Source organism: Poecilia latipinna, unplaced genomic scaffold (assembly GCF_001443285.1).
Source record: "Poecilia latipinna isolate Pla-1442-1.1 unplaced genomic scaffold, P_latipinna-1.0 Scaffold59, whole genome shotgun sequence".
NCBI lineage: Eukaryota > Metazoa > Chordata > Actinopteri > Cyprinodontiformes > Poeciliidae > Poecilia > Poecilia latipinna.
This window is the reverse complement of record NW_015112675.1, coordinates 229,592-252,007: the sequence shown is the minus strand read 5'-3', so window position 1 is coordinate 252,007 and position 22,416 is coordinate 229,592. Positions and strand designations below refer to the sequence as shown.

General features: G+C 37.9%; 1 protein-coding gene across 1 annotated transcript in view; it reads right to left on the bottom strand.

The window, feature by feature from the left end:
- Nucleotides 1-22,416, bottom strand: part of plxdc2b (plexin domain containing 2b) — a 76,135-nt gene that overhangs the window by 4,404 nt on the left and 49,315 nt on the right. Inside the window, exons 5-11 of the mRNA XM_015055974.1 lie at nt 20,113-20,235; nt 15,743-15,861; nt 13,866-13,965; nt 9,741-9,836; nt 9,555-9,636; nt 4,037-4,097; nt 3,461-3,614 (exon numbers count right to left, since the gene is read on the bottom strand). Coding sequence (XP_014911460.1) covers nt 3,461-3,614; nt 4,037-4,097; nt 9,555-9,636; nt 9,741-9,836; nt 13,866-13,965; nt 15,743-15,861; nt 20,113-20,235 — 735 coding nt within the window. The remainder of the gene's footprint in view (nt 1-3,460; nt 3,615-4,036; nt 4,098-9,554; nt 9,637-9,740; nt 9,837-13,865; nt 13,966-15,742; nt 15,862-20,112; nt 20,236-22,416) is intronic.

Sequence of the window (22,416 nt, the reverse complement as noted above, 5' to 3'; positions counted from 1 at the left end):
AAGAGGAGGAGAAGAAGAGTATCAGCGCAGTTTTTGTATCCTTGTTTCCCACAAGATAAATTGTGCACAAAGTTAGATATCCCACCACTGTATTTTCTTTATCCGCTATGTTTGGCGCCACCTTATGTCCGGCACTTTTATTGTATGGGTATAAATTAAGATATAAAGCCTGTAAAAGATTTGAGAGTGTGGAATAAATTCACCTTCCAGCAGGACAATGACCCTCAACATACAACCTGAGCTACATTACATTGGATAAAAGTATATTCATGTATTAGCATGGCCTAGCCAAAGTCCAGACCTAAATCCAAATGAAAATCTGTGGCAAGACTTGGAAATTGCTGTTCACAGGAGCTCTCTGTTGACTGAAAAGATATTATTTTGATTTCTAAATTGGTAGTGACAAATCAGTTTTGCACACCAAATGAAATGTGCTACACAATAGGGAACTCACTAAATGACTAACCTTTGTTTAGTCATTTTTTTCCCCACTTTACAGTTATGCACCACTTTTGTTGGTTTAACATAAAAACCAAGAAAAACACATACTCATGTTGTTTTTCTGGGTAAAGACATCTGGATCCCCATTATTAAGATGTCCTAATTAAAGAAACAAATAAAAATGTTTTTCTCTTTTAGCACAAACTCTTTACATCAAGGCAAACACATGAAGTGCTGCAATCAACAGTCTTCCTCCCACACGTACTTCTCTTCCTCTTTCTGCCTCTTTTTCTCTTTTCAAACTCTCCCATCCAGTCACAGGTTGCCTGCATTTGAGTGATCCACAGCCTGCTCACTAATCTGACCTCTGACCCGCTGCAGCTGAAGAGACAAGCGATTGTTGAGGGAGAAATTGTCCCCTGTACATGTCAGATAGTCAACCAAAACAAATGCACATACCAGAGCGTAACCCCTAGCGACCCCAGACGCACGGCTCGTTCTCTCGCCACACCCTGTTTTGATCTGAAACTGTCGGACTCCTCATTGTGTTTATCCCCACAGCTGGATTGTTTTCACACAGCAGCCCAGCCAATAGGGCCTATCCTTAAAAATCTCAGACACAGAGGAGGATCAATGGGCCTGTAATGAAGAAAAGGTCAACCTCTTTCTCAGCAAGCGATGGAAGTAAACACCTTTAAAAATAATCCACTGAAAAGATTAAACGCGGGGAACCCTGAAAACATCTACAACTGAACAATAAAGGAAAATTGATATTAATAGGACAAAATTAAAGCAGGACTTGTCAGCAGGACATTGTTCGTGCTCTTCTAGTTGTGTTTAGCTGAACTAACTGAGCTGCTTTTAACTAAGTTAAGTGCTTTTCTGCAGGTCTCTTGAAAATCAACTCACAGAATCAGAGATTTGGCGAAAACAACATCTTGTTCACACTGGTGACATGTTGGAAGTGGAAGCTGATGTTGCCGGCATAGAAACTGAGAAAGCATTGAATTAATTCATTGTCAGAATTTTAAATATCGATAAGCGACGGTGTCAAACCTTGAATATGAAGCTGTATTTTATTAATTGGAATGTAACACGTATATATTCGACATGTTAAACTGAACAGGTTAAGTAGCACAACACAGATCAAAGCTATGTGCCGTTGGTTCTTTTTTTATCTGTTTGTGCTGGCATAGAACAAACCCTGCAGCCGTATGTTCTGCGCTTTCACAACTGTGGGATATTTCACGCCTCTGCAGGGTGTATTTCCTGAAAACACCCGCTCCGAGTCCTGGTTTCCAAATGTGCCAGTGTCAGAGACTCCAATCGCTGGAGTCGTGTAAACTTACAGCTGGATCGCAACATAAACGTAACGGTCTCACTGAAAAACCGGCTTTGTGTAAATGAGGCCCAAAGCATCTTTCATCCCAGTAGAATAATCACACACAAAAAATGTATATGTTTTTTTTTTTTTTTTTTTTTTTTTTACAACCTTTCATCAAAATGTCATTCGTTTTAAATAAATCAGAAAATGGCTGCAATAAAATAGCTATGTTTAAATAGCCACAATAAAATAGGTCCAACAATGACTAAATTTTTAATACAAGAGATGTGGCAAACATGGTGAATCAGGATCCAGGCTTATCTGGTCATCATGTGCAGTGGACAGGATATTAAGGGAGGTAAAAAGAAATCTCCACCAGCTCACTGTTATGCAACTGTAGTCATCCGTTCCCAGGACTGTGCAAAGGTGATAAAATATGAATTGTGTTATGGATCTTTATCAGGGATGCCTCTAAGGACGGCTCCAAACCTTTACACACTAATGCAGCTCATCAGACTGGAAAGAGTACATGTTTGAAATCGAGGTCCATTAACTCATTGTTGATCCCAGACATCAAGCTGGAGTAACATCAATAGAAAAGCACAAGAAGAAGAAAAGGAAAGAAAAAAAAAAACATTACATAAAGTAATGTGTGCTTTTAGTTTTGATTATAAAGGGTTTCTATGGCAACACATAGTGCGTGGGCACAACGTTCAAGCTAGCCACATCTGGGGTTATTTTTGATAAACCATCTTTAACTAAAATAAGTTACTAAATAATCATGCGAGTGGAAACGAGTTCAAAGTGTAAACAGTAGCCTTAGCCAATGCACAACTGCTGCAAACGGCAAGCCAGAGAAATGGAAGTAAACACACTTCAAAGGAGACCTTGACTGTTTTCCTGTTATCAGGAAAAGAACTGTGTCAGCTGCTTTTTACAGAGGATTTTCACTAGATAACTACCACATTATGCATTGGTTTAGTCTCCTGCTGAGGTACAATAATTCGTGCTGGATACATTTCATTACAGTAGCAAAGGAGCACAACCTTCTTGATGTTTGTTGCCTGCACAAAACTTTAGGGAAGAACACAAAGATAATATTCAGATAAATATTTGAAGTTATTTAGCACAGTAAAGAACAACATATAATTGCTGGACAAATTAAAGGAAGCTACTTTCTGACTTTTGTTCCCCTTTGCAACTACATTGCAGTTGTTTTAAAGTCAAAGCTTTGCCTTTTTTGTTCACAGACTTGTAAAATTAATTCTCTATTTTCCCTTTCACAAATGTTTCCACGTTTGATTTCTTAAAATTGTTGGAATATTTTTCAAATGTTCAAAAATGGACACATGTTTTAGCGAATTCCCTAAAATCTTAATTTGTTTGAAGCCCTTTGGCTGTAGGTTAAATATTACAGTACTTTACAGAATTTACTCTTAAAAGTGAGCAGAAAATAATGAATGTATATGTCTGAGTAATTATTATTAAGTATTTTATTTACCGGTATCACCAGATGGTACATACCTCATCTGAATATGCTTGTGAATTATAGCATCCTTTTTATGGGCACAAATTAAAAAAAAAAAAAAACGTTAAATTATCGTGACTGCTTGAACAGAGCATCATTCACTAGTTGTCCTGAGATCCTATGAAGACTTCATTGTCGACTTGTTTTTAGTTTATCCGGTACTTTACCTTCAGTAGGAGCGCTGGTGGGAGGATGAGAGGTGGAAGGTGTGCCCCAGCCTGCTGTGCTTCCTTTACTTCTCGATGCCGTTCTGGCAGTGATAGTGGTGGTGAAGGTGTGCAGTTGCGTCGTGTCGTCTATGTCGCACATCTTGTCTTTGGTCTGACGGAAAGAACCTCTGTTTTATATTTTGTACAAACTCTCAAAGGATATAAAGTGCAAAAGAAAGCTTCAGCCACAGCCATCAATATATTTGTGTGTATGATTTCACATTTAGAATGTAATATGCCAAAAATCTGGACATAGTAGAGAAGAGATGCTTCAATTTAGGTTTTTTTTTTTTTTTTGTGTGTGTGTTTTTTTTTAGGTCCAATTCAATCCAGATGTTTAATTTTAAAACACTGACAATGCCAATAATCCCCAGCCCTATTTTTGGTCATGTTGTCTAGAAACACAGTGCCGTCTGGATCGATGAGCTCAGCCTGATATCTGATCCAAGAATGACATCAGTATTGGGTCAGATACTGTTACTAAAACGGATCGGTCTGAACTCTGAGGTCAAGTCTTTTTTATTGAATCCTTACCTCATCTGGGCAGCTGTTATCCACCCAGTCCTGTCGATGGCGGTCAAAGCCGCTGGAACATCTGAGGAAAGAAGAAAGAAAATGTAAAAAAAAAACAAAAAAAACAAAAAGGTTTTTCACTTATAACCCACACATTGTCTCGTTTTCACTAAGAAGATGACCACTAATGTCAAAAGAAGTGGTATTTTCAGGATTGTGAAGCTACTGAAATTGCTTCGCCATTCACACAAATGGCAACAAAACGTTAAAACTGCACAGTTACTCTAATATTATAAATATATATAAACAGAATTAAGTTGGTGCAGTAAAGTGATCCCTTAAGTAGCTGTAAAGCCGACTGTGGTTACTTAGATGTTTTGTTTGACTGATAGTTAAAGATAATTACATACCATTTACTCTTTAGTCATGAGAAGAAAAGCTGCAAATTATCACTTTTTCCTTGTAATATGCCTAAATTACTAAAATTGGGGCAGGATAATTTCATGCCTGTTAAGCACATGACTAACTTTTCCCCTTTTAGTTGCTTAGACATCTCTATCTAGGTAAATATATATATATATATATATATATATATATATATATATATATATATTGTGAAAAACAGCTTTTCTCCTTATTAGTGGAGAAAGTTTTTTTTAAAATAAATAAAAAAAACAATATTTTTTAATAAAAACCTAAGTGTGAATCCTCAAATGATTATTTTTAATTATTGAAATTTTACACTGAAAATTTTTGAAAAATTCAACCTTTAAAAGAAAGAAAAAATATGCAGTGCAGAAAACAATCCCATGATAAAAACATGGTTTACCAACAAGAGAACCTAAAACCTGTTAAGGTTTGCCCAAAACTGTAAATAACAATATGCAGGACTTCAGATTAAGTGAGACTAAACAGAAAGCTTAATCTTACACAGTTTACAGAAAAATCCACTCAAGGAAACAACAAACAGACCCACATCCCAGGAAAAAAAATATGGTTTAAAGTGAAGCAATGCTGTAAGAACACTAAAAATTTAGCAAAGTCTCCAAAAGATTCTCTAAAGAGCGCATTGTTATGGTAATTTATCTATGCCCCCAAGTCCGTCTGCTCAAACAGCTGAAGCAGATTCCTCCATTTAATCCCTCACTTTCCCCTGGCTGCTTTTCCCCTCCCTCAGGGTGCAGCGAAGGCAGCACAGTCTGGCTCAGTATCACCAGGGAGGTTTGGTCTAACTTTGTTTCTTCTCGGTGGCATCCGTCTCAGCTAGTTGTCGTCTAGCGCACTGAGCCGCGGCACATTTAATCAGAGATGGGCAGGAGAAGGTTCATTTGAATATAAATGAGAGAATATTTCAGCCTGGATTTTTCAATTCGGTCTCAACAGGACGGACTGATTGTGTGTTGTTTTTGCCATTTATGCTTCAGAGAAAGCTGGCATCCATGTTGCCAAGTTATTATTTTAACCGAGTCATATTCGTGTTCTGAACCAATTTGAGCCAGATGATGTGTTTTTAATTGATTTGCTTTACGGTTTTCTCTTGTGAAGCCAAGCCATGCCATCGGAGCCAAATTAATTTTCCACTGCTCGTTCACGTAATGAGTCAGTAGCACGACTTATAATGTGCCCAGAACAGTCTATCGGTTAAGAGATAAAACTCAGATCGCAGCAGTAATTATTTTTCTTATCGGCACTATGCAAGTCAGTCTAGCTCAGGCTAACGCAGCTGACCAAATGTTCTGATAAGAAAACAATAGTTGACAACAAATGTTGCCTATTTTGTAACTACTTACTTCAGCTATTATTTGAAACGTTTAATTTAACAGGCATATCCGCACATATTCTCAGTACCTAACTGTACTTACAAATTTGATGGCTCCTCCATGAGAACTTATATATGAATATTTTCTTTTTTTCCTCATTTAATTGCATTTTTCCTCTCTTGATACATAAACGACTAATGGTTCGTGCCAACAAATTAACAATCATTCGCAAGATTTCCTCATAACTTTATATGACAATTATATTTCCTTTATGTCCCATGTGAACAGGAATTTTACCAATAAACAACTTTGTATCTCTTTTTTTAGAATTGCATGGTATGAGTAGCTCGGATTGTGATCCGACATCTTATTCTTACTCCTAGGCTTGAAATTAACTTGATCAAATTAGAATTAAAGCTCATCAGTCACTGAGTTAGCTTGTTGTGAAACAAGCAAAATTAATTCATCAGAATTAAGATGAAATGAGCAGACACTAGCATCTCACTCTTCCAGCAGATTTAAACAAATCATGGACAAAACATTCATATTTCTGAAAACAGCACTCTCCACTGACCAAAACAAATCCAACCTCAGTTTTTTGCATATTTTCTAACTCAGTGGGGCACACACTCACTCAGCAGGAGCACAGATGTGACTTGTGTTTCAGTAGCACACATCTGGATGTAGGACAACTAATTTTCAACATCTGGTTTTGTGTTTTCCACCATCAGTTATTTAAATTGTGTGCAACGGATCACAATTGTTATGAGTCTTTTTTGTTTTTTTCTGAACCTACAAAGGCACCGCATCCGTACTTCTAGCTCGGGACACAAACTGCAGCAACGCAGCACAGACTGATTGTAGGATGTCTGCATTAAACACGTTTAATCTCATTGCGCAGTTCTGTCTGGAAGGTTCACATTGCATCAGATGTTGGGTGCACACCGAGTTGTGTTTTTTTTTTTGTTTTTTGTTTTTTGGCACATTTACAGAAGCTGGGGATCGGGGGGACTCTGTACCGAGCAGCTTAATGAAACGTGCAGCCAAACGAACGCTCTGCAAACTATAAAGTCAATTTTATGATGTGGACAGAAAAACAGTGTGAGACTTCTGCAAAAAATATGCAGTAAGCACGGCAAAAGAAAAGAAAATGCAAGATAAAGTAGAGGCTAGAGAGAGTTCAAGGAAATAAAGTTTTTAATTTGAACAAAGATATCCGACTTAAAACATCACCATTCTGAAAAATGGTGCCATAAAAGGCTGGTCTTGCATTTGCATGATTTTAACATCTTGAGACAAATGTATGTTAGCAAATTGTTTATTTATCAAGCCAATCAAGTCATAGTAAAAGTGAATGAATTGGAGAATTAAGTTTCATTATGTCCTGAATGAACCAATTCCTTCATGCAGGCCATTGGCAGTTTTGGTTTGTCACTTTATAGCATCTTGTGAAGTGGTCAAGCTCTCTAGCGGCCCCCTGCTGGTCTCAAAAACCGAAACAGCAGCTTTGTTTGCTTATTCTTTTGGTCGACTCTGTACAATTAATTTTAAGGAAAAGTCTTTCCAAGCTCAGCTCCTTATGCGTTGACTGTAAAGTATGTCACGTTTATGGTGTGCAACCGCTTTTGTTATTTCCTTAATAGAAACAACAAATCTCTAAGCTTACCCCAAACGCATCAGCATTCAGATGCTTTATTACCCAACTTCCACTTGTACCTTAGCATGAAAGAGAAGCTGCGCTTGCACCGTCCCGGCCCTGTAGACGGAAGTTCATTGAGGCTGTTCTTTCACAAACGTCAGCGTCTCTCATTAACTCCGCAGCCAGCGAAGCCACGATGTTTTTTAATTAGTGCGTGCCAAAAGCACGTTTGCCTTTTCTAAAAGGAAGTGGCTTGAAGATGCTGAGGGAAAGGGTAGGGGAGCTGAACTGTGAAGTATTAACACAGTCGGAACGCTAATTAAAATGCAGCTTAATGAGACTGCTGCTAAAGGCGTTACAGTATCTCTCCGCATTCATAAACTGCTGAATATATAAACACTTTTCTTATTGCTGTAAATTAGTTTGTCTTTGTCAAATGCGCCAGGATTTGAGGTGCCAAGTCGTGAGAATGTTGTATGAAACGAATCGCAGAGCCTCGATGACAAATCAAAATGAGCGGGACACCAATACGGCTCGCTCTCCCTCAAACACATCACTCACGTTTACTGGCTGCTCAAAAAAACATAAGGGAGTGGCAGATTCATGTTTTATATTTACAGATTGGAAAGTAGATCAACAGTGAAAGAGACACGACGGTCATTCCACAGGCCAAACAGCAACCTCCGCAAAAGGACAGCAAACATCTTTTGAAATCAGAGCGGATCATGCGTCATCTCGCCGTAATTTATTCCCTTTGCTCTTGTGTGTCTTTAACTCAGACTTTTCTATCCGACTGAATCAAATCAAATACACTGCAGCTCACATTTCAGCTGTCAGGAAATTCTGTAGAGGAACGCCAACACCTCTTTGGCTGCTCAAATATTTACTTTTGTTTGAAGTGCGGGAGAGACAAGAGGGATAAGGTAGAAAGAAAGTGGAGCAGAGGTTGGCTGAACAGGTGCGAGTCGAGTGACTGTCAGAATGAGCTGCCGACTAAATACAGCTACTTTTCTTTGGAGGGGGAATAAAAAGCTGAATAAATGAAATCTGTGCCAAGTCTGCAACTGACAGGTCAGAAAGTTAGATTTTAAAAATATACTTTCATAAAAGTAGAAGCACAACATACTAAAAAGTCAGACTGAGATTTAATTTTTGTGATTGCTTTTTTTTTTTTTTTTCTAATGCCATGCTGCTAAGTCTTCCGAAAAGGACAGGATAATGTTTTTCACTGAATTGCATCACCTCGTCTGTCAAAAATGCCACTGCATTGCTGGAAATATGGGTTTAAAATGCCTCTTATGTGGAATCAATGTTACTTCATGCAATTTTCAGCACCCAACTTGAAATAAAAAGCAAATAAACTGGTACTAAGACATTCATACATTGCTTTGGAGCTACTTTGCTTTGTAGATCTGAGCAATCCTGCACGACAATTATAACCTGTGCACAAATGATTAACCTACATTCCTTCTTTTCATCATCATATATTCAGAGAATATGTCAGGCCTATCCTAATTCTAACCTCCAACTGAACTCATGCACTCTGTGCTGTTTTATTTTCGTCTTATTTCTTTCTAACTGTTCAACGCTTTGCATGAAAACGGTTTATAAATAAAATCGTTATTATAAAGTTTTTATTAAATGCTGTCAGGATCTTGAGTTAGTTTTTGGTTTTGCTCCTTTCTGTGTTCCTTAGCCCTTTTCTTTCATTAGATAGGCCGTTTTTCTGTTTTGCTTACTTTTAGTCCTTCTTAGTGTTTCTAGTTATGTTTGTTTCTTGTCTCTAGTTATTCCTTGCAGACTCATTAAAAATCACAATGAAAAAAAAAATGGATTTCAGCATTGCTTCTTGGGTTTTTTAAGGAACAAACTTGAATTTTAAAAGTGAAACTTTCAGATCCTACTGCCAAACTACACGGTTTTGTTTTTAAAGGTTAGATGTGCAGTGCAGTGTTTCCCAACCCCGGCCCTGTTACTGAGCTGCACCCGTCTGACTCAGATGTGTGAAAGCAGAAAAACATCTAAAACATGCAGGGCGGTGTACCTTGTAGACCAGGGTTGGGGAAAAACATTGTTGGATTATAAATGACAGTGTGGATATGGTATGGAGAAAAGTGTAACAGAGTAAAATAAGCCAAACCTGTTGAGCCGATGACACCAGCTGCAGTTGAAGTTAATCTGAGAGGAGATGCAGGTACTACAGCTGGTGAACTGGATACAGGCTGCAAAAGAGAAGAGTCAACGCATATAGACTGTTTTTGTAATCCTTCTATAACAGATGATGATGAGAAATTAACTACTAATACAATGTAAATATTCTTCTTACTGGGTAAAGGTATGATTTCCACAGCCGAAGAGTTGGTGATCCTCGTCTTTGTAAGCTCCACGCGGTGGTACTCATAAATCGTCCTCCGTCTTACGTCTAGTTTCAGAAGACAAAGACAGTTTGAGATTCTGAAGACAAAAAGTAAATCTTGAACCCTGCAACAAAAAAAAAAAAAAAAAAAACGGGGACAAAAGGTCTCCTAAAGCGGAAATAGAGCTGCTGGGAGAATTGGGTCACACTGCATACTGCTACAGCACTTCTCTGCTTTCTTTGCGCCCAAAGTGTCAGGCTATGACTTAGCAAATGGACCAGGGCAATTTTCTCTGGGACCTGATAGCATCAGTCTGACCCAGTCGTTTGTAACAGCAAGACATCTGATGGGGTAAGATGGAGCACATGATTTAAAGACAACCCCACACCGAAACCTAGCTGGTCTAGAAAAACCCATTAGCTTTTGCTTGCCAGGCGAATTCGAAACCATCAGATGAAACTGAGGAACAGAGTACTGTTGTGAAGCACATCCCATACAAGCTGCAAATAAACACATGGATTTTTCTGTGCACCAGAGATTAAGCCACATTAGTGTAATATATTACTTTGACGTGCATTTATCATTTCTGGAATTGATTATTTATTGAGATGCAGAGGGAAATTCGATACAACTAACTCTAGTTAGTTGTAACTCTACTTTCATTTCATCCACTTTATAAAGTCAGAAATGACTTGATATCAGGGTGCTTTTTGGATTAAGAAAATACCGATTTAGGTAATTTATACAATTCGGAGAAAAAGGCTGGTATTTCCAGACTTTATTCTCCATTCATCATATAAAATTTTGTTTGTTTATTCGTTCATTTCAACCTTCTCTCCTTCCTTCCACAAGGACAATTTGGGTTGGATCTTACAGTGGCCCTCCATCTATTTCTGGTTTGGTGTGCATTGAACTATTCATGTAGTTTTCTGTGGAATGCAACTCCAAATTACATGTGGAAAAGTTGCCTATTTGTGGATGTTTTGGTAGAGCAGATCTCAAATGTCCAAACCTGATTGTTTCTTTTGTACCATAATAAATGAAAGACAAACCAACATGTTAGTGTATAATGACAATTAGAAAAATGTAATGTTTCAATTGTTTATTTTTTTGTGTTTTTATGATGTAAATCACTTTGAACAAGCTTGAATAAACTTCTGAAAATATTTCTTCTGGAAGAAAATGCAGCTTAGAAAGTTAAAGCCCCCTAAGCACAATGTCATTTGACAGCATTGGCTGGCTTTGCAAAGCAGCCAATCCAGGAGCGCTATTTATACTCCTCGGCACCCCAAGAGCAGAAATAAGGGAAAATGAGACATCAGGTTGTGCAGACGTGCTGGGATGGTTTCCAGTTTGTGTGTTAATGAAGAGTAGGATATGTTTGGTGTTTGAAGCAATAAAACAGGCAGTTATATAAGCGTTTTTAAAAGGGGTTTTAAGTATTTGCGGATGTCGGCTGTGTTTCTTAACCCCTGCAAATAACGGAGTGAAAAACCACTGAGCTCAGCTCCAAGTTTTGACTTCAAAGGTAAATTAAATACAACCCGAGTAGCTACTGCCACTTGTTCTCAGTTCACTATTATCTGTGTTAGTGTAGAGTGTTGTTTTTAGAGTTTACTACATTTACATTTCAGCTGTATCTGAACCATATGATAAATATGTAAACAGTAAATTCTACCTGTATATTTGCAAATGGCTTTCCACTAAATCCACTTTAAAATCACACTCCAAAAAAAACAAAAAAAAAACAACAAAAAACAAAGGTACATTCAAGTCTTGTGAGTCCCTCAGGGTTAAACTGTGGTTGTCGCTGCTCCAGCTGTTCACATCTTTCCGCTTGGACTAATTCTCCTTGCAGACTTGTTTTACTTCTCCAGCTCGGCTGGTGTTTTAACCTGGGACCTGTTGAGTGCACCGACCCTGTGTTGCTTTCCTCATGTGATAGGACGTCGCCTCCCTGCAGACCTGTTCATTTGGATTACGCACGGGACGACTGATCAGAGGAAACGCCAGGCAGCTCAGACCAGCCTGAAAATAAGTCCACCCGTCATTTTACCCCGCCAGTCCCCCTGTGCCTGGCTTCCTCTCACTTCTAGCAAAGAGATTATCAGGTGCCTAATGGCGAAGACTGAGCCTGGGGAAGGTTAGTTTACTAGCTCGAGGCTGCCAGTTGATTTAAGGACTGCACAGGCTCAGTGGAGACTGGTTCTGGAGATTATGCCTGTTCTTCCCTCCAAAAGAGCACCAAATGCAGTAAATATAATTTGCACTTGTTTAAATCTTTACCAAGTGCTAATTAAAAACAGCTCAAGACTGTGCATAATTCCCAGCTCCAGTCTTTGCATCATCCTCTGAAAATAGGCGCTGGGAGGCAAGAAAGTATGAAAAGTGTGGAGCAGAGTTTTGGCTTCATTTAAAAAAAGAAAATATCACACAGTGAGTAAAGTTTAATTAATCTTCTGAGACGTGCATTAAAGCTGGGTCGTCATGTGTGCTTGTGACCTGTTAATTATACAACCTGACTGTGGGACACCCATAAATCTCTCTCTGCCCAATCTTCTGCCCGGAGGTAAAATGAAATCCTTTATTAAAGCTAAATAAAATCCTCTCGTTACCCTAGTCGGTATGCAGTAATTGGCTGCAGAGAGACTTTCTGTTGTAGCCCGTAGCGGTCATAGTTTCCTTTTGAGTACTACAGCTTAATGCAGTTAAAAGAGCGGAGATAAAATCAGGCATGACAAGGGTGTAAAAAATCTGTCAAAATATATTCCTTCCTCTGCATGATAAGGTTTAAATTGGACTTGGAATGTGCTTGGGCAGATATATGACCTAACTTTTACATTTCCATGTAGTTTTGCAGAAACGGCAGCCAGGAGACAAAATAAATCAGAGAATTAAAGTTTCATTGGCACTAGCAGAGCCAGAAGGGTTTATATGGAGGGCTTTTCTTGTCATCTGTCTTTCCAGGATCCATTTTCCCCTCCTTCTACTTAGCTACAGTAAAAGCGGGAACTTGCCCAGGTGACAGATGAAGCGTAGTGATGCTAAGTGATTAGTTGCTATGGCATTCTGCTTTCCAATGGTGTTTTCTCCTCTTCCTGAAGAGACAATATTCATCTATAAATGCTCACATTTTTATACCCTCTTCTTTCCCCAGCCATTAAAAATAGAACCTAATACCTCAGTTATGTGTGCTTTTCAAGATAATGTAAGAGTTACAGTTTGTCATGATTGCTGATGTCACTTAGTATCAATTTAAGAATTTGTGTGGACTTGATCAAAACCTGCATCAGTGAAGCAATATGAAGGAAGTTTAACACACCAAGATATTTCTTTGAAACAAGTTTAGCTAGGATTTCACATGGGCAATAAAAAGGAGTTTAACCTGCCAAATACATTATATTTCACAACTTATTATTGCACCAGATTCTATATCTGAGAGTGAGGAAGGGTTTGATGGCAAAATCTGAAGTATCTCCAATCTTCTTTAAACCATTATTGATTGCAATAAGTCAAAGTGGAATGAGCTGCGTCTGGTTTCCTTCGAACCTGACACATCTCTGGAAAGAAAAAACTAATTTGGCTGAACAATTTAAGAAAAACAAAGTTCACTTGTAAACTGGGAAACTTTGATCCTTTTAAGTACTGAACACAATTTGAGATGACTTTGGACCATTCCTTCTGATTAAATGCTTAAAAATCAGGTTAGTTTCTCACATGTTTAGAACCATCCTACTGAATCAGCAAGGTCTCTATGCTTTTAAGTTTAAATAAACTTGAAACATCACCTGTCAGTCGACTCTATCACATGACAGAGCATACGGACAATTCTCCCAAATTCCTGTTTAGCGTATTATGTTTGCTAACCTTTGTTTGCCAGCTGGTTGTAATCCAAAAATGATGCACGGCTAGGTAAAGCGCTATTTTAATTATACTAAAAGGCAGAAAAACTACCATCCTCTAATGCCAGATTGGGTGCTACCCTTTCTTTTAAATTGCACTCCTGCATTCTGGCTTTAAAGTGAATAACTATTCCAACTTTTCAAACCGTGTATGTCCCTTATTTAAACCACAACCATCTGTTAGATACTCACTGGGTATTTGCTGGATCTTGTGGACCACCACAAAGGCGTCAGACAGGCCCACCTTCACCGGGTGATTGACAGAACTGATTTGTGATATCTCAATGGGGAGCTGCAAAGGAAATAAGTGAATATCCATCACCAGCAAGACACAGATCTCCCTGGAGCAAGATGTTAAACACTGACAGGTCTAAATAGCCTCACGTTTCACAGTGACAGTCTACAGGAGGAATGCGTACAGTAATCTGTAACCCCAATAAGCAAATGGATGACTCTGGGTCAAAGAAAAAATATACATCACAGTGGAGGAATGTGCGCCCGCTCTTCTTCGCAGAATTGTTTTAATTGGATCATTTTGAACATGACCTTTAAGGGTCAACTCACAGCATCTTAATCAGATTTTATGTCCAGACTTTAAAAGGGACACTCCAAACATTTATTTTCCATTTTATACCTTCAGCTATTTAGAGTGGGACTTGCTGATACGTTTTGGATCATTGTTCTACAGCATAACCCTCTTATGAAGGTGTGACACAAACTGATGGTGGGACATTTTCCTGCAGGATTTTCAGCCAGAAAACAGAATTTATTGATTTAATCAATTACAGCCAGTGATGTATTCTATGTTTTAAATGTGTTTTCTCTATTCCTTTGTTTTCCTGAAACGCAGCTGTGTTTTTGACACAAAACAGATAAAATAGGCTTGCTTTTTTTCCAATAATTGCTGTTAGTTTTATGCCAGATTCCTAACTTTAAAAAATTCCACTGTTATCTCGTCATTTCACAGAAAGATCCTAAGTTTGACTAACATAATATTTTTTTGTTAGCAGTGATTTCGGCTTTATTGAAGATTGATCTTGAGTGGAAAATCATGATTTATATGTTGTTCTGAGTTATTTTGTGACTTCTTGGATGAATTATGAATTATTTCATTGCACTCTTTGGGTAACTTTGGTCTTGGGAAATTTCAGCACAGCTTCTTGTTTTTTTGTTTGTTTTTTTTTTTCCATTTGTGGATAATGAGTCTCACTGCGATCCCAAATCCTTAGAAATTACAAAGGAGTTTGTTGAGTCCACCATTCATGCAAAAATCACTGCAGGACGTAATGGTTCCTGAGATTAAGCCAAGTTCTCCAAAATCAATTAATGATTTAACAATAGGGTCTTTTTTTCACATTTGACAATGTTGGTTTAACTTTTTCCTTTGATAAATAATCTCATCATTTGAAAACCATCCTTTCAGGTTTTGTTTGTGAATACTTCATTACTGAGTACATTATGTGACCAAAATAAAAAGTGTAAAGAAGATATTTTTAAAAGTGTTAAAAGTTCGAAACAGCAAGGGGAAAGACTGCTAGAGTTGTGAGATTTAAGTGTGAAATGAGTCACAGTTTAATTTGTACTAAAGTTGAGGTGATGATTAAAATGTGTCACTTTCACACTGAATGGGTGTGTTGGAAATAAGGTCTGCCTGACATATTTTTCAATAAGACTTCTAGAACTACAGAATGGCTTCAACTAGAAGGGCATGCAGCATTTTGAACATCACACGCAAAACTATAAAGATGGAAGATTCGGTAATAAAGCCCAGAGACACATTACGTCATAAAAATCCTCTATAAGTAAAAAAAAAAAAAAGTCTCAATAAACAAGTAATTTAAGTAAATTTATTTAGAGAAATCAGATTCGAATCTCATATTAGAGCACTGAAACCGTTTTGTACTTTCTTTTGACACATATTTTGCATAAAAAATGGAATGCAGTTTTTCCAGGTTTACTCTCCAACTCTGGATTCGGGGAGCTAAAGTTTATATGGACAAAATGACTTGTGAAAACAGAAAATCAGACAGAAAAGGGAAAAAAAATGGTTGCCATAAATAAGAGCTCACCTCTTTATATGCAAAGACAATCCTTCCTGTGTTGTGCAGTGTGGCCTGGAAGGTGAAGCTGCCCAAGTTATAGTTGTCCTGCAGGTGGACGTGGTCCCACTGCACCACCAGAGCAGTGCCTACAGAGAAATGAATGCATTTAAAATATACGTATTCCCACATACCGGATAAATACAGATTAAAGCAAACCACAATAACACCGAGTTGTGGCCCCTTCTGATGTGAAGAAAGACGTAGAACATGGAAAATAACAGAAAGACATTAAATCCGAAGATATCCGTTTCTTTAAAGCATCATTTGTAGGCAGGAACTACAGAGATTGACACTGAGTCAGAGTGAGTGCTGATATGAAAACACTGTGCTGGAGGAGGATAAAACCACAATAAAACCTCAGCTTTCAACAAACCCAAACCAAAGAGCGGCCGTTATTGTGATGGATTATACAGTTCGGGCAGTTTTTAACCACAGGGAGCCACTGCGTTTTCCATGCTGTGCAGGACCGTGCTGAATGACAAAGTGAACAAGGAGCGGACATTCACTTTTCTTGTTGGTACGGCAAAGAATATAAGTTTCCATCTGTTCTGTTTGACAGCAGTTGTTAGTGTGGAACAGAAATTGGATAAAAGAGATCTTGTACTTCTTTTTCTCCCAGCGAGAGTGCTCATCTTACATAGGATTGCTACGTTTTGGAGCTTTGTGTGCAAAAGGCGTGTATACATCCTTTTCCAGGTAAGAGTTTATATTCCAGACATGGTTGGAGCTCCATGGCAACTCCAAAGCTTGCATACAAAGGCATTTGAATCTACAGTCTGCTTTCGATGAGGTGAAAATTCATCTTGAGGTTTGGATGCAAGTGTTTAAAATTGGTTTTAAATAAAAAAAAGCAAAAATAATCCTCCTTTCAAATTTGTTCATGGTAGCATGAACTGCTCAAGGTAAAACTCTCTATAGCCACCACTGATTACAGTTACTCAGTTATATTTACTTCTCTAAGTTTTCAGGAAAATGTACTTCTGCAGTAATTTTTGTACACCGTACTTTTTATCGTTACTTGAGTAATATTATCATGAAATATTGCTACTCTATCTTGAGTAAAATTTCAGGGATTTTACCCAACAGCAGTAAATTTGGTGACGGAAGAAGAACATAAGCCTGAAATGATTCAGCCTGATCGTTTCCCCCCGATACTTTTACAGTCATTTACACCGAGTATGTGCAAGTCTGTGGTGTAAAAATGTTCATTAATAAGATACGCGTAGAATGTCTATATGTCTAGTTTGTGTTTTTACGTAGGTCAATAGCATTTAGGAGTGTTTCCAACTATCGTTTTTACCTGCACGTGTGCAGATTTTGGGGTTTTTTCCCCATCACTTCGAGATGGGAATCAGACATGCAGGGTACATTTACACCCATTTGCATATTTTTGAAGTTGATGCACTTTAACAGAGGACTTTGGTACTCCCTCGTGTGTTCTCAATTACACATTGAATGAGATGTGGAAACAAAATGTGCCTGGATGCATTTGTACAGAGTTTCATCCATGCAGATCTGTTTGCATTAATGCAGTTTTCTTGGTTTAAGTGCATGTCATGTTTTAGATGTTTTAGAAGGAAAGTCATGCATTTCATAAAGTAGAATCAAATAGTTTAATGGTCTAAAAACGATTTGATCCACTAAAGGAAAATGTGGATATTTTGCTCCAACATCAAGTTGTTTCTACACGTTTTAAGCACAAAATAATAAAAGTACATACAAAAGAATCAGAAGACAAATAAATCTATTGACAGTTGTTTCCTTTACTGTTGCAGTGAAGATTGGTTTTAAAATAAACCCCCAGAGGTTCAACTAAATTTAGCCTGCAAGAGTGAGTAAATCAAGGAATAATTCCCTAACATGGCCTTCATCTCTGCCCTCCAGAAAGTGGGCCTTGCATTACTTTTAACACCACTTTGATTTACTGTGGACTTTGGAGGACCTATTGATGTGAAAGCCATTTGGCCAGTTGCCAGAGTAATAAAAGTTTGTTTACACAGCAGCCAATCAATTTTTCCTTTACACAGCCAGAACACTTCCCATTCAAAGTAAATATGAGAGTCAGCTTCTTTGCCGACAGCTCGGAGAGTCGGGGGACTAGTAGCACATCAGCTCCTAAAATAAATCGCGTGCTGTGTGTATGGCGGACACTCAGTCTGAACACATGCTTCACATGTAAGAAGGATTAAATATCGTCTCTCGCGTGGTAAAACATAATTCATAAGACAAGGGAAACAGAAAATGCAATCATGATAAAATAAGAAAGTACACGCTCTGCTTCAGATTATCATACATCAGAATGTAAAACGATTCTGAGTTGAAATGCATAAGAACAATTTAAATTCAATCGCAAATGTAAAAGCACACAACAGGATTTGCTTTTTTTTGTTATTTTCAGAAAGGAAGCCAAAAATGGAAAAACACTGGCTTTTGAAAAACAAGTTATACCCCATGAATAGTTTTTTCCCCCCTGGTGTCTAAAGTTGTTGTGGAGCAAGTTTTGGCCACTCTTCTTTACAAAACAGATTTTAATGACTCCAAGTTTAATTTAGCACTTCATTCATTCTGTGCCAATTCGTCCTAGACACTCTTTGAAAGGGGAAAAAGAAGAGACCATGCAATTCAAGTGACGTGTATCCAAAATGTAACAAGATAAATCTGCTCAACTAAAGATCTACAAAGTACCAACTACAATATAGAACTGGAGATAAGACCAAGTTCATTCTGCCATGACAGAGAATGGTAATGGGGTAAAAAAAAAAAAATTGAGATAATAAAACACAGCAATCTTGGTGTCACCAATTCCCTATAATGATAATTAAAGTCAGAAGGGGAAAACTCTTTTTGTTTTTATGGAAAATGATCCAAAACATGCAGCCAAATCAATATATAAAGACTTTACCACGCACATAAAATCAGCCGTCCTCAATCACCATATTTTGACTCAGCCGTTTGAAACATATTTTAGAAATGCAAAAGCTGATCCGCCATCCATGTAAGAAGTGTAACCGGGCCTTGGCAGTGAGTCACTGTGCATAATAGCAGAAGACGAACCCCAAAGAAATGGCAAGAATTACGGCAATTATGGAGAACGGCAGTTTCATAGTTACAAATTGTTATTCTCCTACTTTGTCACATCAAAATGTCCGACTCATAGAAAGGCAACAATTCTCACAACATTGGCTGGGGTTGCGTGTGTTTTGTCATTGTTTTAAATGTGCAACATTCAAAACAACTTCCATAATTCTCCATCTGATGAGTCTTCACATTGTAAAATTCTTTAAGAAATGGTCATAAAATCCCACGTGGGAATGGGAAAATAATTGGCAGCCAGAAAAAGAACTTTAAAGTCTTGCCAAACAGCCTTGGAGATGTCTTTCTATTAATTTTCCAGCAGAGCATATGACAGTCATGTCCTCGCCTGTCATATTTCTTCTTTTTTTAGAAATTCTAATCAACAAAAGATGATAGGACAGCCGAGCTTTACGCCTTCACTGTGAATTTTCACACACAGCCTTGTTTGTGAACAAACAGCTCATCCCTGCTGTGGACGCTTCATCAAGCTTGTTTTTACATATTTAATGAAGGCCCATCCACAGCACAGCGGAGCGTGCAGCTCTTGTTTGGTATCGGCAGAACGCTGACTGATGGAGAGCGAGCCGGGCTCCGGATCGATTGGCTGCCATCGTGGCTAAAGTCTGATGAGCTTGTCTGCAGAAGGTCACAAAGTCGGTCTGTCAGTCTGTTGCAGAGCATGAGACAGTGATGAGGGGAGTGATGGACAAGACCCAGAGTTTACCTTGGCTTGCAAAAAGCTTTAATAACCAATTAACTTTGTTATATTTTACAACCTCAAAGTATTTTACTAGGGATTTTATGCAAGAAACCAATACAACATCATACATGATGGTGATGCTTTGTAGAATCACTTTTCACTGTTGTTGCAGCTGCTCAGCTGCACTATATGCAGTAAATATATCATCATCGCAATATCAGTGGTGTAATATTCATATCACAAATGATTGCTCAGAGTGCAATATTTGCTGGCTAATATGGTCGAAGTGTAATGAAGATTTGCATGCTAATATAATATTTAGCCAGCTGGTCAAAAAATGACCCCACTCTACCCTTGATGATGTTACAGAAAAGTATAACACTCCACAACACTGAATTCCAAATATACATACATTACTCATAAGGTAAGATCATCAGCAATGAGGCAAGACGTGACTCAAGTTTTGACTGAGAGTTTGAGATGCATCAAAATTAGGGAGACAACAAGAAAACTCGTTGGGATCATTATAAAAACAAGATTTAAAAAAAAAAAAAACACTTACCATTGTCAAAATAGATAACAGTAGAGTTTCTGGAGACACTTGGGTCAAAGTTGGCCATCAGAGGAGCGATGTACTGTGTCGCTGTGAGCATCCGATGGACGACATCTCCGGTATAAATAAAACCTGTACATGCAACCAAAAAGACAAAAATATATATATACTTCGTACAAATGACTTTTTGTTGGAAATAGCTCAACAGGTATACATTTTTGTTGTTTTTCTTATCTATATACAGTGATTCTTATTTAGTACAAGGCTTTTCTCTATACATCTGTGCAAAATGTGCAGGGCTCTGAGACTAAGTGTTCCTAGTGTGCTCTCCCTCCTCTCCCTTGTCATTAATTATCTAGTGTAGGATAATGAGGACAGCACGACTTCAAAAATGGGCTTTTGTTACTTTTTTACTCTTTATGGAAAGACAAAACAAACTCAGGTTCTATATTTAAAAGTCTCTAAACATGGTTATTAATGGAGCCCATTAAAAAGCATAAACACAGCCACTAAATATTACATTGGGGAAAGAATTTGCACTGAGAACAACAGGATCCAACACTGTCCTCACTTCTCTGCAGTCAGCTATTATCCTACAATTTCGTTTTTAGGAAAAGCTTTTGTTCTTTTGTATGAAAAAATCTGTATGAAATACTAGCTGACTTAAACAGTCTTTCTGAGTGTATCAGATGTTTTATGTAAGATAATTCTGAGCAATGAACAACACTTTCAGATCATTTAATTTGTTTATGTATCTAGGTTACAAAAGAGACATTTTTTTATATTCATCAATTATCATTTGTAATTCAATATCAGCTTTCAGATTTTTGTATTTGTGTTACAAGCTGAAATCTGGCTATTTAGTCAGGCTATCTGCTCAGGTAGCCTGCCAGAGGTCAGCTACCTAATAAAACTGTTTCTTCCAGCTTCCAAATTCTAGTTTTAAAGACCAGCAAACCAGCAGCAACAGGCGGGAGAGGGAGCATATTGCATTGCTCTGTAATGCATTTAGCTGAAGATAAAATATGCTGTTTTCCTCACTTTAAATAGATATATTTTTAAATATTCCTTTAAATCATGCCTGAATCTTTGATCAAATCTGTGAAGTTAATATTTCCAGTAAAATGCAGTGTTATAACCGCATGGCTCAAGAAATCCTGTAATGCATAAAGTTACTTAATTACAAATGAAATAAGATGCAGACTTGAGGAGCGGGGGGTGGGGGGGACAAAACCCTCCTTTTTTTATTTTTATTTCTTGCAAATATACAGTCAGATCCAGACCCATAAACTCTCATTTCATGTGACAAGGCATCTCCTCACATATGGCGGATGGGCTATAAAAACACATCCATCACTCTGAAAACTATACGCAGCCTGCTGTGAGAGGAAACAGTCTTTCCCAAATACATCTCCCTGCACAGAATTACCTCGACATGAAGAATGGGAGCAGAGAAGAAAAATTTGACTTGATTTAGTTGTGTACGGATATACCTGGAAAAAGAGTGAATGCAGAGTCCCACAGAGCTCTACAGGAGTTGCTATGGTTACAATTAGTTTTTATCTTACACCTACTGTTCCTTGATATGCATTAGTCTCCAATGGACAATGAATGAGGAGGAAGCTTGGTGAGAGACAGTAAGAAGATGCAGAAGTGGTGTAAGGGGGTCTGACTAAGATGTCACAATATTTCCCCATCTGTGAAAAATCCTTTGGAATTACTCCAGCGTTTCACAAAAATAAATATTTTTGGTCATCCTGTCTGAAAAACTGTAAAAGTTTAGATTCATTTGATGTCAGACACCAATTAACAATGGTTACGCGTATATGTGGAAAGAGGAGTGTTGGAAAGAGCAGGAGGTTCTTAAAGAGACGGAGGCTCAATTGCAAGGCACTTCTTTTAATTTACTTATTAATTCATTTTTATAACTACTGAAGGCAACATTGATATCTGATTGTGCTATAAAATGGCACTTACTGTAACGTTCATTTTATCTTGTTTTTAGTCAACTCAGTCGTGCTGATTTATTTTTTTATTTTTTTATGCTGTATTTAATTTCAAAAGAGGTTAGAATGTCCCTCGACGAAGCATAAACACAAACCCGTCTGGATGGAGGCACAAAGCCCGGTGTGAAAGGGATTTATTTGTGCTGCTGCATCTGCTTTCCACCAACCAAACACAACCCAGCTTAATACACAGTCTAAAGAAAATCAGACACCCTCTCAATACACTAAAGAGGTGAGGGCTGCAGGGCGCTCAATAAATAGTCTGTTCATTCATTATAGTTGTCACTATCACCAGAAGGAGACTGGA